This window comes from Mizuhopecten yessoensis, unplaced genomic scaffold, assembly GCF_002113885.1.
Source record: "Mizuhopecten yessoensis strain PY_sf001 unplaced genomic scaffold, ASM211388v2 scaffold4899, whole genome shotgun sequence".
NCBI lineage: Eukaryota > Metazoa > Mollusca > Bivalvia > Pectinida > Pectinidae > Mizuhopecten > Mizuhopecten yessoensis.
Window position 1 is genome coordinate 48,867 of NW_018405777.1, and position 16,170 is coordinate 65,036.

Consider the following 16,170-nt stretch of genomic DNA (forward strand, 5'->3'; position numbering starts at 1 on the left):
CCACCCCCACCCCCCTCACCCCCAAGTTTTTCAAATTCAAAGGTTGGAATAGTTCATTATGAAATTTCAGGGGTGAATTTGTTAATAATAATATCTGTATTAGCACAACTGATACCATAACACACAGAAAGTCGGTATTTAACCGACAGAAATATAAGAGTATGTATTCAAAGATTCCAGCTTTCTCATAACAAATGCATACACAACTACCCTCGCAAAAAACATTGCTGTCTCTCTTGTAAGATAATCTCCACTTTCTGTTCGGTTACAAAGATTCAATTATATAAAAGTATCTATAGCTTTCTATGGTACTCAATAAATATTAGAAAATTGGTTATGAATGAAAATGCATTTAGGATTGAATGTAAACAAAATTCAACGAATGGAATACTGCACAAGCAAACTAATAAATACCCAAGTTAAACACCGCTAAGTAGTGACACTGGGTTTGTGCTTCAACTTGTTTCTGATGTGGAGACCAAGATTTACTTGGGGACATTCGCAAGATTTTGTTTTCATGTGTTTATCAACATTTTACAATACACCTGTTCGCTTCAACACATTTGCAAATCATACAAAAATCCAGTAGATTTGTAACTGTGTATATCATTTGTGTATCATCACAACAAAATTGTTTGTTTCTTATAGCATGTCCACACAACAACAGCCGTTCTATACACAATAATACACATAGAACACGACTTCTCGTCATTCAAAGTGTACTTTCATGCAAAATAGAATCTAAATGATCCGAAACAAGTACTTCCAGTAAAACGACACGTATTGATGTAGCCTACTCCTGTAGACTTTCAAGCAACCCGATGTAATTGTTGATTTTGTCGCGAACTTCAAAGTGGTCCCTAACCTCGACCATCCTTATATTCCCGGCGTAATAGCAGTCAATGATTTTAACGTCCTGGAATGCCTTAAGTGCATTCTTTATGGACTCGAAAGCAGCACTCTCAGCTGGAAAAGAAAAAATATCCAAAATCACTGATAGAAAACTATTTTATTACAATCATATACAGTATTTTCCATTATGGATTGGAAAGGAAAGATATAATCAAGTTTGTTTTCTCTATAATTGTAGAAGCTTCTTTCTTGTCAAATGAATCAAGGATTAGTTCTGCAAATCTTGAACGTACCATACCACTTGGTTAGTATTAAGTTATCACACAGGAAGGTCAAACAATGAGCTTTTTTTGTGTATGACCAGGGACCTGTTCGTCTATGCAGAACAAACATTTCAGGCATAAATCCTGGCGGACTTACAAATATTTATGCAGGCCTTGCAAGGCTTTGTCAAAGCTCACCTGAAATCAGCATCAGATTACTAGGTCCGAGCTTATTTCATAAACGAACAACTCAGGTCCAATCGGTTCAATCGGTTGAACTGCAATAAATGAAAGCGACCCAGCCATCCCCTATTCATGGGAGATCACTCTAACCTATTATAAACTTACCATAGCCATCTATCCCCTGTTCATGGGAGATTACTATGACCTATTATAAACTTACCATACCCAGCTATCCCCTGTTCATGGGAGATTACTATGACCTACTATAAACTTACCATAACCAGCTATCCCCTGTTCATGGGAGATTACTATGACCTATTATAAACTTACCGTAGCCAGCTATCCCCTGTTCATGGGAGATAACTCTGGCCGATTATAAACTTACCATAGCCAGCTATCCCCTGTTCATGGGAGATTACAATAACCTATTATAAACTTACCATAGCCAGCTATCCCCTGTTCATGGGAGATAACTCTGGCCGATTATAACTTACCATAGCCAGCTATCCCCTGTTCATGGCAGATTACTCTGGCCGATTATAAACTTACCATACCCAGCTATCCCCTGTTCATGGGAGATTACTCTGGCCGATTATAAACTTACCATAGCCAGCTATCACCTGTTCATGGGAGATTACTATAACCTATTATAAACTTACCATACCCAGCTATCCCCTGTTCATGGGAGATTACTATGACCTATTATAAACTTACCATACCCAGCTATCCCCTGTTCATGGGAGATTACTATAACCTATTATAAACTTACGGTAGCCAGTTATCCCCTGTTCATGGGAGATAACTCTGACCGATTATAAACTTACCATAGCCAGCTATCCCCTGTTCATGGGAGATAACTCTGACCGATTATAAACTTACCATAGCCAGCTATCCCCTGTTCATGGGAGATTACTCTGGCCGATTATAAACTTACCATACCCAGCTATCCCCTGTTCTACTCTGGTCCTGGCGAAGGCATGTACACTCTGCAGGAAATCATTCTCTGTCAACACAATATATATACATCAACTCAGGAAAAACCTTCAGGAAAATGATGATGTATACTGATGAAAAACACTTCCTATTTAGGATACCAGTGAACTTGACATTTGGCCTTAGTGTGTTTGAAATCCTATACTGAATAATTCTATAAAGTTAACCTTTCAACCCTATAAAACTTAACTGGACTCTACCATGCATTGATCTGGATGTTTGATCATTATGGTCTACAGTGATGAAAGGGTCCAATTTAAAACAAATCATAGAACAAGGAACCAGAATAATGACAACTGGATATGTGATGTAACAATACATTCTTCTAATAAGAAATTTAATAAGAAAACTAATGGACAGCGGCATTGGGTGCCTCTATATCCATACCTTATAACTCTCTTTCGGATATCTGTTTGTAACTAGCCAAATGATTGTATTTAAGCTGTAGGTTTTGCCAATGTTTGTCTAAATTGATTTCAAAGTCTCTTATACTAGTAGTTGTTGAATTCATGACAAATTCGGGGAGACCATTCCAAATATGGATAGTTCTGAAACTAAATGAGTAAAGTGGAATTATACAGCCCCACCCCTATCCAATATGTTATACTTATGTTGATGCAAGACAAAGTAAGGGCAGATAATCCAGATTATCCAATATGTTCTACTTATGTTTTGTAGGGATGGATATGCAAGACAAAGTAAGGGCAGATAATCCAGATTATCTAATATGTTAACTACTGCCATGTTGCAATATTTGGTGCATTGTAAAGTGCTAAGCATAAACATTATTTTATGAATGAAAGTAATTTCCAACATACTATTTAGAGAGCATTTGGTTGTGTTATTAAATCACTGTCATTTTATTGAAATGAACTATACTTTTGACATATTCATCCTGTAATGGTAAGTTTCATTTACGATGTCTCTAAAGTAGTATATTTGCAAATAAAAGCTGAAATAGTATCAAATATCAAAAACTCGCTCAATTATACTACGAATACAAGTTTTAAAGAACACGTTACTGTTTAAACTAGGAGTGCTTAGATGTGCCGAATATCCCGACAGCTCTGTAATTACCTGGCAGCTCTGTAGTGAGGTTGGTGTTTATTTGACGTGCAGTCAACAGGTACGACTCGAGGAATGGTGCCAGTACGTGGTGAAGGAACACCATGTTCTCGACACAGTCACGACGCTCCATGTTAGCCTACAAGTTCAGCAAAGCCAGATACACAATGAAAAATCTTACCTCTACTCAAAATTACTAAAACATTAATCATCTTTTTATACAGATATATATATTTTTTGTATCATGTTTGCTTTAGCTATAATTCCCAGAAATCTTTATTCTAGGAAGTTCAAATGAACACAGACTTATTCCAAACAAGATATCCTTTAAAATGCTGGAAGACGTTCTTTAACGAATTATAATTTCTTGCAATTGTAAATCACTCTTGTATTAAACAAACTACTACGTATTTGGATTTTTAACTCCTTCGCCCCAGAAATTTCATAATGAACTGTTCCAACATTTGTATTGGAAGAATTTGAATGTGTCTTCAGGGGTGAATTAGTTAACATTTCATAGTTAAGTTAAAATATTAATAAATTTGAGTTGAAAATAAAGGAGTTTCTCTCCCTTTATAACTTGAGTTGGTAAATGGACAACAAATACAAAATAACTGTTAGCCTCACCACTATGCTTTGGATAAAACATTGGTTAACGACCTTGGTCAACTTTGGTCCTCCTCTTTCATTTTGATATCTCTACCAAACATCACACAGTGTTCTCTACCATACATCACACAGAGTGTTATCTACTATACATCACACACAGTGTTCTCTACCATACATCACACAAAGTGTTATCTACCATACATCACACAGTGTTCTCTACCATACATCACACAGAGTGTTATCTACTATACATCACACACAGTGTTCTCATTACTACATCACACAAAGTGTTCTCTACCAAACATCACACAAAGTGTTATCTACCATACATCACACTGTGTTCTCTACCATACATCACTATACATCACACACAGTGTTCTCTACCATACATCACACACAGTTTTCTCTACCATACATCACACTGTGTTCTCTACCATACATCACACAGTGTTATATACCATACATCACACAAAGTGTTCTTTACCATACATCACACTGTGTTCTCTACCATACATCACACAAAGTGTTCTCTACCAAACATCACACAAAGTGTTATCTACCATACATCACACAGTGTTATCTACCATACATCACACTGTGTTCTCTACCATACATCACACAGAGTGTTATCTACCATACATCACACAGTGTTCTCTACCAAACATCACACAAAGTGTTCTCTACCATACATCACAAAGTGTTATCTACCATACATCACACAAAGTGTTCTCTACCATACATCACACAGAGTGTTATCTATCAAACATCACACTGTGTTCTCTACCATACATCACAAAAAGTGTTCTGTACCATACATCACACTGTGTTCTCTACCATACATCAACATCACACAGTGTTCTCTACCATACATCACACAGAGGGTTATCTACCATACATCACACAGTGTTCTCTACCAACCATCACACAAAGTGTTCTCTACCATACATCACACAGAGTGTTATCTACCAAACATCACACTGTGTTCTCTACCATACATCACAAAAAGTGTTCTCTACCATACATCACACTGTGTTCTCTACCATACATCACAAAAAGTGTTCTCTACCATACATCACACTGTGTTCTCTACCATACATCACACAAAGTGTTCTCTACCATACATCATACAGTGTTCTCTACCAAACATCACACTGTGTTCTCTACCAGACATCACACAAAGTGTTATCTACCATACATCACACTGTGTTCTCTACCATACATCACACAGAGTGTTATCTACCATACATCACACAAAGTCTTCTCTACCATACATCACACAAAGTGTTCTCTACCATACATCACACAGAGTGTTATCTACCATACATCACACAAAGTCTTCTCTACCATACATCACACAAAGTGTTCTGTACCATACATCACACAAAGTGTTCTCTACCATACATCATACAGTGTTCTCTACCAAACATCACACTGTGTACTCTACCAGACATCACACAAAGTGTTATCTACCATACAACACACAAAGTGTTATCTACCATACATCACACAAAGGGTTATCTACCATACATCACACAAAGTGTTCTCTGCCATACATCACACAGTGTTCTCTACCATACATCACACTATGTTTTCTACCATTCATCACACTGTGTTCTCTACCATACATCATACAGTGTTATCTACCAAACATCACACTGTGTTCTCTACCAGACATCCCACAAAGTGTTATCTACCATACATCACACAAAGTGCTCTCTACCATACATCACACAAAGCATTCTCGTAGAGAACACAGTGTTCTCTACCATACATCACACTATGTTCTCTACCATACATCACACTGTGTTCTCTACCATACATCACACAGAGTGTTATCTACCATACATCACACAAAGTGTTCTCTACCATACATCACACAAAGCATTCTCTACCATACATTACACAAAGTGTTTTACTCTGGTACCTTAATGAACTGCTCCTGGAAGATTCCTCCGTCGATCTCTTCATCCTCCCAGCAAACCTCGGCAAACTGCTTTGACATCCGTGCATTGATAGGGTCAATGTTTGCACTCATCTAGAAATCCAAACATCATAAAGGGTAAGAAAATGATACTTCTAAGTTGTATCACAAAGCATCAAACGAAACAAGAGTACCACAGGGTGGAACTATACACGCCCGTCCCATGTCAATCTTACATACAACAAGAGTGGAACAATATACGCCCGTCCCATGTCAATCTGACATACAACAAGAGTGGAACAATATACACCCGTCCCATGTCAATCTGACAAACTTATAATACTCCTGATGCATTAGTGTATCTAAATGTATGGAAATGTAAGGAGAAGGAACAACATTTGTATTGTATCACTCATAAAGTTCAGAACTATTCCTGGAATGGGGTGAAAGGAGAAAACATACTATACCAGCCACCCTTTGCACATATTTCAAACCATGCTTGCCAATAATTGATATATCTTACACCATTCAAACAAAAGATATTTCTACTGTTTATTATTTACTGACAGATTTCACTATTTAGTGAAGTTAAAATATTGACTAAGTCTCATCATAATCCAGTCATATTTGACAAGTTGTTATGTAGAAACTGTGAACAAATCAGAGCACACAGAATGCTTATTAATTGTGGCAGATTTTACTCAATTTCGAAATAAACCAATCTTTATATAATGTACATGCATACCAAGTTTGAAGCAAGTTACCTTACAAGCAACCAAAGTGTGAACAGACAGACAGACAGACGGCCAGATGCTTAATATATCTAATCAAACATTTAATGGACATTTAAAATATGTCAAAAATGTGTCCTTTGCCTTTGTAACAGGACCGAAAGAATGCAACAGACCAATCCTGCTGACTCTAGACTGATAACTGTCCTTTACTTCATGAACTTTTTACATGTGTGATGAACAGAAAAGAATTAGGGATCGAATTTTCGTATAGAGAAATAATTCAATTATCCGGAACACACTTTTTATTCTAAAGTTAAGAAATGATTTGTAAAATTAGAGTCACACAATGTTACGTGGAGTTGGAACATTACCTGTTGGTCTCGAGACTTGAAGAGTTCGCGGGAGATCAGATGATGTAGAGTTTCTAGAAGTGTCTCCTCAAGTTTATCACACGGCTGGAAAACAATACAGTATATCTTATTAGATAGGAAAAGTTTTATCTCAAATAAAATACAGCTTAAAAAGACAAAATTGATAACTAGTACGAAACATTTCAATGCTCTGAGAGGAATAATGCATACAATAATTTACGACTCAAATATTTTCATTTTCATAGGCTGACACTAGTGTGTTACTGTAAACTTCATTAATCAAATGTTTGGTATATTTTGAGTAACCTTCCTTAATTGTTATAAATATAGATATGGATATCTCCAGGTAATTACCTTATACATACAATGAGGCTTAGATGATGTGAATTGGAACTTTTAGGAACTTTTAAGTAAACCTACATAATTGTGTATGGCAATGGAACCTTATTATAACATTTAACTTTGCTATAGAAAACATCAAAAAGACAAGTTTTTTTTTCTTTTTGATGTTTTCTGTACATGTTGAACACAAGCAATCTTCCAATAATGTTTTCCAATTTTAACAAGAAACTATTTGTCTCCTCAGCAATTCATTTCAAATAATTTTAACTGCAGACATTTTTCAATTTTTCAAGTAAACTTACCGGAATACATATGAATTCATATCTGAGCAGTTTACATATTTCACAGGCTGTGTCCATGATATCGTCCGTGGAAGCAGACATGACGTCGGCAGTCCTTGATTGACTTGGAACAAACAGCCCAATATCACAGTGGTATATCACAGAGCAAACTGGGAAAGATAAAGCGAAACATACAGTATACTGGTAGTTGTTTAATTTTAAGGAGCTAATATTTCGCAGTTGTAATCAAAACTACTTCAGGGGAATTAAATTTCACGAAATCATTGCCAAGTAAAAATACTGCACCTACTTTTGTATTTGACAGTAAAAGAGTGACAGGTCTTTTGTTTTATCTCTGTTTACACAATGGTGTTTATATTCACTGAGTATTCTATTTTGCACTATCTTTGTCACTGCGAATACACTGTATACCGAAACAAAATTCACTGCAGTTGAGTTTTTTCCTTTTCCGCCCTCTGTTATGAGAGCGAACATTTGTAAGCAACACAATAGTAATTAAATATACGAATTTAATATTTTGGAAAAAAAATTGGATTTTTCGCTTCAAAGGACTTAAAGGTTTACTCCAGGGTATCAGCTTAGCACAGATAAAGTAAAATCCTACTTACCTAGCACACTCTCCAGTAGATAGGCCAACACTAGTGTGTTACTGTAATAAAGTTAGATCCTACTTACCTAGCACACTGTCCAGTAGATAGACTGACACTAGTGTGTTACTGTAATAAAGTTAGATCCTACTTACCTAGAACACTCTCCAGTAGATAGGCCGACACTAGTGTGTTACTGTAATAAAGTAAGATCCTACTTACCTAGCACACTCTCCAGTAGATAGGCTGATTCTAGTGTGTTACTGTACTAAAATAATATCCTTCTTACCTAGCACACTCTCCAGTAGATAGACTGATACTAGTGTGTTACTGTAATAAAGTTAGATCCTACTTACCTAGAACACTCTCCAGTAGATAGGCCGACACTAGTGTGTTACTGTAATAAAGTAAGACCCTACTTACCTAGCACACTCTCCAGTAGATAGGCTGATACTAGTGTGTTACTGTACTAAAATAATATCCTTCTTTCCTAGCACACTCTCCAGTAGATAGACTGACACTAGTGTGTTACTGTAATCAATTATTTTTCAGATCCTACTTACCTAGCACACTCTCCAGTAGATAGGCCGACACTAGTGTGTTACTGTAATAAAGTAAGACCCTACTTACCTAGCACACTCTCCAGTAGATAGGCTGATTCTAGTGTGTTACTGTACTAAAATAATATCCTTCTTACCTAGCACACTCTCCAGTAGATAGACTGATACTAGTGTGTTACTGTAATAAAGTTAGATCCTACTTACCTAGCACACTCTCCAGTGGATAGACTGACACTAGTGTGTTACTGTAATCAATTAAGACCCTACTTACCTAGCACACTCTCCAGTAGATAGACTGACACTAGTGTGTTACTGAAATCAATTATTTTTAAGATCCTACTTACCTAGCACTCTCTCCAGTAGATAGGCTGATACTAGTGTGTTACTGTACTAAAATAAGATCCGTCTTCCCTAGCGCACTCTCCAGTAGATAGACTGACACTAGTGTGGTACTGTAATCAATTATTTTTAAGATCCTACTTACCAAGCACACTCTCCAGTAGATAGGCTGACACTAGTGTGTTACTGTAATCAATTAAGATCCTACTTACCTAGCACACTCTCCAGTAGATAGGCTGATACTAGTGTGTTACTGTACTAAAATAATATCCTTCTTACCTAGCACACTCTCCAGTAGATAGACTGATACTAGTGTGTTACTGTAATAAAGTTAGATCCTACGTACCTAGCACACTCTCCAGTAGATAGACTGACACTAGTGTGTTACTGTAATCAATTATTTTTAAGATCCTACTTACCTAGCACACTCTCCAGTAGATAGGCTGACACTAGTGTATTACTGCAATAAAGTAAGACCCTACTTACCTAGCACACTCTCCAGTAGATAGGCTGATACTAGTGTATTACTGTAATAACTCAGCTCAAACACAGTAGGTAGACTCAGCACTGGTTCCACCCAGTCGTCACAGTCACTAGTGCTGGACCTGTAGTCACAAAGTAATAATTTATCTCTATATCATTAGAGAATTGCAATAGCCAAGATATTAAAGGTTGTAGTAACAATAATATCATGTCTAACTGAATTCACAGCTACTTGGTGGTATATATGGTATTACTATAGAATGATAGAAATGTATTCAAACATTGAACAAATTGTATACCAATATATTTAAAAGCATCTTTGAGTGGTTTATTTCAGCTAGATACAGTATTTACTATATCTAAAATGTGATATGATGATACATGTACAAGAATATTCCACTTCTTTTTTGAGAACAAGAAAAATCTTCAACAAGGCGACCGCTAAGCGGTACATAATATGCCCGTCACACATTGAATTGAATAAAGCTATCATAGTAATTAACCTTCCCATGAAGTTTGGAATAAATCTGTTGAAAATTACTCATGATATCAAGCAGACACCGTTTCAGCAATTGATCAAAGGGGCATAACTCAGTAAATTACCAAAAACAACCGATAATTGATTATCGCAGACACCGTTTCAGCAATTGATCAAAGGGACATAACTCAGTAAATTACCAAAAACAACCGATAAGTGATTATCGCAGACACCGTTTCAGCAATTGATTAAAGGGACATAACTTGGTAAACTACAAAAAACATCGGATAATGGTGGTAAACGAACGGGCGTATGAAAATATGAAATTATATGCTGAGCTGAAATCAAAAGTAATGTATCATGAAAAGAATCATTAATTCAAGGAACAATGTATAGCGATAACTCAACAATCCAGCTGTATCTGTTTCCAACGAAAGTGGCGTGATTGTAAGACAGGAGGTTTACTGGGACAATTTTGTACAGAAAATTGAATTTGGTTTTTGTCTAAAATACTGATGAGAGAGACGAACAACTGAATGAGAAGTACATGTATTTGAATAAACGAGGCTCCACTATCAGTTTAAATGATTAGAGAAATAAAGAAACATGTTCAGTGAAAGTCCAAACTGACCTCTGAACCAAGTTGGTGCCCAGGAGAGCACATGTATAGTGTGTGACCTCACTTGAGCTGCCCACAAATGCAACATCCCGGTTACGATTTTTCATTTCTTGTCTCAGCCAATCAAAATCTTGTATTAACTGCTTCATGCTTGTCCCCTGTAGGATAATCATGTAAACACTGTAACGTCGTTAACAATACCACAGATCCTAGATCAGCTGTAGCTGCCAGGGTAACATGCTAATGGGAGTAGATATACAAAATTACACACAAAAATTACCCTCTACAAATAACAAGATCTTTACATTTGTTGATAAAAAATCAAGGAAACTGATATTAGAAATTAAACTGATGAATGAGAACTACAAGGCACTTTTAGTTTGAAAAGTTGAATTATGAAATTTTTTGAATTTTATAACATAAAAAAGGGTATCTACATAAACCCATTGTTTAAATGGACTCGCAGAAATTTTCAGAGGTGCTTAGTTTGAGGTTTTTGGTGCCATTTCATGATTCTATATTGTGATGTCATAGAGCACAGGAACTTGAATTTCTATCAGAATGGTCTATTTAAGCTCAGAGAACTGATTAAGCCCAATATATACCCCCCTTACCGTGTAACATTTCCAATGGACATTATGTCGACTTAGTTGAAGATGTACCATCTTGATTCATGTTATTCAAATGATTTGTGTTCAAAAATGACAGCCATTTATTCACTGCAGCTTAATTTTCGCCTTTGATAATAAGGGTGAATTTATCATAACAACAATATTTGTAAACAACATAATATACATAGTAATTCAATATGAAGGGCGAATTTAAAACTGGGCGTAAATGGATTTTAACATCAAACAGCAAAAACTTGAGAGGGCGAAAATTTTCTGGTATTTACAGTTTAACAAAACAGACTTCTTTCAATCAGAAAGTTGGTACTCACCTCCCTGTGTTTGGTAAGGAGGAGGAAAGCCAACATATTGGTACACATCACTGGTGTAGCGTGGACGCAGGCTGTAACGATAAATATCTAGTCATTATGTCGTCCTTAACACAACTCCAATCACCATATATCACTAGTGACAAGTCTATGATCACAATAATTTCTTTCAGGGATATTTCCGTTTAAGCAGACAAAATTGCCAAATCTTGTGATCTGATCAACTTTTCAGGAGTATTTTATCCAGATTTGTTAAGCCTGAGTAAAATTTATGCTAAACTGCTTTGATTTATCATTAACTCCCAAAAAAGCAATGTTCACCAATGGACAAACCCGTACAACCACACCAACAAAAGTGGTCTTGAACTCTTGGATCCCAAACATTCTCTGCATACTGAACTATGTACAGTCAAAAGTGCATTCCAACAACTGTTAGGTAAGAGGAATTCCTGTGTACGATGTGTTTCGACAACTGTGTACGATGTGTTCCTACAACTGTTATGTACGAGGACTTACTGTGTACGATGTGTTCCGACAACTGTTTGATCGCATGTCTCTGATCCTCGACCATGATGTCGGTACCGAAAAGCGAGCTAACACTGCCTGCCTTGTGAATGGGAGGGGGTGACTCGGGAGGGCTTTCCTGGCCCGATAAGTCACTACCACTGTTGGGAGGCGAGACCTGCACAGGCTGGATCTTCAAAAGATACTCCTAAAACAGACATGAGATAAACAAAATGTCAACAATATCAAACGTGATAACCATAAAACACAAGAAATAAAAGACATCTTTAACTCCAACAAAAATCAGGCAATCCACAGCAGGATATCTCCCTTTAAATCCAAGAAAATATGCAGAGCATGCACAATCAATGAGACAGAAATTATGTCTTTAATCCTGAGACACTGAAATCTGATGGACATAAATCAGCCCTTCTGAACGCATATTTATTATTGTACCACACTTGGAGAGCGCAAGATAATACAAAACAGTGTTATCATAGTCACGTTTTACGGGGGGAAACATGCAAGATAGTACTAATGCCCTATCATTCATGTGATCTAAAAATGTGGGGGTAGTTCTGTAGATTTTCCTCTACTCCAATGGTTTCAACTTATATATTGTCCTCACAGATTGTTGTATTACCTTGAGGGAGAAAGGCTGACAGAATTCCACCCTCACACTTCCAAAGTCACTACAGAAGACGCGCCAGATTGCCTTCAAGGTACCAATAAATGTCTCCTTTACTTTGGGTAGACCCTGAAACAGATATCATGATACTATGTAACGGATGAAAGATGTGTCTTGAACATTTACATGTTATTCAATAGAGAGTTCATCAAATATATACTTTAACTCATTCACCCCTATACATCTAAACTGGACTTGCCCAGTCTTTGATTTTGTAAGGTTTATATGTGACTAAAGGGGTAAATTGGTTAAAAAAAATCTCTTTTGCTAAAGTGGCTTGAAAATGTTTCAAATTTACTTTTTTTTTTATTAAAAGATAGTCCAGTCTCAATATGCTTTAATACACAGAAAATCTTGTTTACCAAACAAGTTCATCACTCACCATCTGTTCGTGATTAAAGTTTCCGTCTAGGATCTTCTCGTAGTTTATACTGATAGGTACAATATAAGCATCCTCCATTATGTCTGAAATAGCAAGAACTTTTGCATAGAAACTTGTCAAACTATACATTGATACATAGATTTTATTCTGACAAAAATAGGATTTTACAATCCTTTGACAGTCAGCTCTGAGATAAAAACAAAAAAGACCCAAAGACAGAAAGTAACAATGCACATGATCATTCATGTGAGCTAAAAAAGGTGGAGGGCACTGTATAAATATTGGTCCAGCGACCAGAGTGGACGCCTGAATACACTGAATTGTGATCTGTTTGTTTGCCAGGGTTTTATACTGAGCTCTTGAACAGCTGAGATTTTAACATTAAATTACTAATACATGTCGTTAAGTGTAATTTGACTACAGTAGCACAACTACATGTAAAATCTCGTCAAATAATTCTGAGATACCAGGCCAGACCTTTCAATTTTGAACATTGTTATATCTTGTACAGCGTTATGTATAAACTAAAAGCATGTTGTTGTAATGTCATTCTTTTCTTCATAAAGTGTTTACATACACAATTATCATCAAAGTTAAACTTAACGACTAAAAAGAGATTTTTATGATAAGATCAACTGACCAATCAAATTTTATTTTACAACCCACTGTTTCCAAATACGAACCATTTAGTTGAGCATCCACAACCACTGACACCAGTCCGCCTTTAGGTTGACACGCCTTGCCAGTACGTGAACGTCCGCCTTCAATGAAAAATTCCAGAGCCTCTCCCCTCTTCAGTAACTCCTGCATGTACTGCAAGACAGAAACCCAACAGATCATCAAAAGGTGATGTTGTTTCATAGATACACCAGATACTCCCATCATGTCTAGAACCGACTCGGTAAGGATCAATACAAAAGTTCGGAAAAACAGATTTTATTATCAATTAACATACTCAGTCAATTCAAATATCAAATAATGAACTATTGAATAACTAATTGTTTGCACAAGACATCAAAACTCAGAAACTCGGATGTTTCTATGTATAGACACAACAAAAAACAAAAGAACCACCATACATGTATATGTATATATGAAAACCTTAATTTCCCTGTTAAAACATGAAAAGTCACAAGATTAAATATTTTTTCAGTTTCATTATGGGATAAATTCTGAAGTATTTTACATAAGAAGATTTGAATGAATGGGTCCTGAAACACTTACAGAGTGTAACACTGCCCGATACACTGTATCCTTTCTACCGACCTTCTTGTCCAGCTTACGTCTGATGAAAAATCCTCCCAGTCCAGTGATTAGGGAGCTAAAAAATGTATAGACACAGTTTCTCGTACATGTAAAATAAAGTGAGATATAAGTGAAATAGCTTCTCAAAAATGTAAATCCTAGAAATAGCTTCTCAAAAATGTAAAACCTAGAAATAGTTTCCCATACATGTAAAACCTAGAAATAGCTTCTCAAACATGTAAAACCTAGAAATAGTTTCCCATACATGTAAAACCTAGAAATAGCTTCCTATACATGTGAAATAATGAAATAGAAGTGTGAAACATTGATACAGGAAAACGGTCTTGAAATTGAATGAATGATGTTTATGCCAACAATACACTGAAGAGTGGTGGTTAAATCACCCGTACACACCTGAAGAGTGGTGGTTAAATCACCTGTACACACCTGAAGATGGGTGGTTTAATCACCTGTACACACCTGAAGAGTGGTGGTTAAATCACCTGTACACACCTGAAGATGGGTGGTTAAATCACCTGTACACACCTGAAGATGGGTGGTTAAATCACCTGTTCACACCTGAAGAGTGTTGGTTAAATCACCTGTACACACTTGAAGATGGGTGGTTAAATCACCTGTACACACCTGAAGATGGGTGGTTAAATCACCTGTACACACCTGAAGAGTGGTGGTTAAATCACCTGTACACACCTGAAGATGGGTGGTTAAATCACCTGTACACACCTGAAGATGGGTGGTTAAATCACCTGTTCACACCTGAAGAGTGTTGGTTAAATCACCTGTACACACTTGAAGATGGGTGGTTAAATCACCTGTACACACCTGAAGATGGGTGGTTAAATCACCTGTACACACCTGAAGAGTGGTGGTTAAATCACCTGTACATACTTGAAGATGGGTGGTTAAATCACCTGTACATACTTGAAAAGTGGTGGTAAAATCACCTGTACATACTTGAAGATGGGTGGTTAAATCCCCTGTACACACCTGAAAAGTGGTGGTAAAAATCACCTGTTCACACCTGAAGATGGGTGGTTAAATCACCTGTATATACCTGAAAAGTGGTGGTAAAAATCACCTGTTCACACCTGAAGATGGGTGGTTATATCACCTGTTCACACCTGAAGAGAGTTGGTTAAATCACCTGTACACACTTGAAGATGGGTGGTTAAATCACCTTTTCACACCTGAAGAGTGTTGGTTAAATCCCCTGTACACACCTGGAAAGTGGTGGTAAAAATCACCTGTACCCACCTGAAGATGGGTGGTTAAATCCCCTGTACACACCTGGAAAGTGGTGGTAAAAATCACCTGTACACACCTGAAGAGTGGGTGTTAAATCACCTGTTCACACCTGACGAGTGTTGGTTAAATCGCCTGTCCACACCTGAAGAGTGGTTGTTAAATCACCTGTTCACACCTGAAGAGTGTGGGTTAAATCACCTGTACACACCTGGAGATGGGGGGTTAAATCACCTGTATATACCTGAAAAGTTGTGTTTAAATCACCTGTACACACCTGAAGATTGGTGGTTAAATCACCTGTTCACACCTGGAGAGGGGTGGTTAAATCACCTGTACGCACCTGAAGAGTGGTGGTTAAATCTCCTGTACATACTTGAAGATGGGTGGTTAAAACCCCTGTACACACCTGAAAAGTGGTGGTAAACCCCACCTGTTCACACCTGAAGA

General features: G+C 36.9%; 1 protein-coding gene across 2 annotated transcripts in view; it reads right to left on the reverse strand.

The window, feature by feature from the left end:
- Positions 1-25: 25 nt before the first annotated feature.
- The window catches only part of LOC110450007 (glycerol-3-phosphate acyltransferase 1, mitochondrial-like), a 39,543-nt gene continuing 23,398 nt past the window's right edge, over positions 26-16,170 (reverse strand). For both annotated transcript variants that reach the window (XM_021497204.1, XM_021497203.1), the window contains exons 10-23: positions 14,437-14,533; positions 13,896-14,025; positions 13,213-13,295; positions 12,786-12,899; positions 12,155-12,350; positions 11,642-11,712; positions 10,714-10,859; positions 9,608-9,726; positions 7,636-7,784; positions 6,992-7,075; positions 5,890-6,000; positions 3,369-3,495; positions 2,233-2,301; positions 26-966 (exon numbers count right to left, since the gene is read on the reverse strand). In XM_021497204.1, the coding sequence (XP_021352879.1) occupies positions 794-966; positions 2,233-2,301; positions 3,369-3,495; positions 5,890-6,000; positions 6,992-7,075; positions 7,636-7,784; positions 9,608-9,726; positions 10,714-10,859; positions 11,642-11,712; positions 12,155-12,350; positions 12,786-12,899; positions 13,213-13,295; positions 13,896-14,025; positions 14,437-14,533 (1,669 nt within the window). In that variant the 3' untranslated portion in view covers positions 26-793. The remainder of the gene's footprint in view (positions 967-2,232; positions 2,302-3,368; positions 3,496-5,889; positions 6,001-6,991; positions 7,076-7,635; positions 7,785-9,607; positions 9,727-10,713; positions 10,860-11,641; positions 11,713-12,154; positions 12,351-12,785; positions 12,900-13,212; positions 13,296-13,895; positions 14,026-14,436; positions 14,534-16,170) is intronic.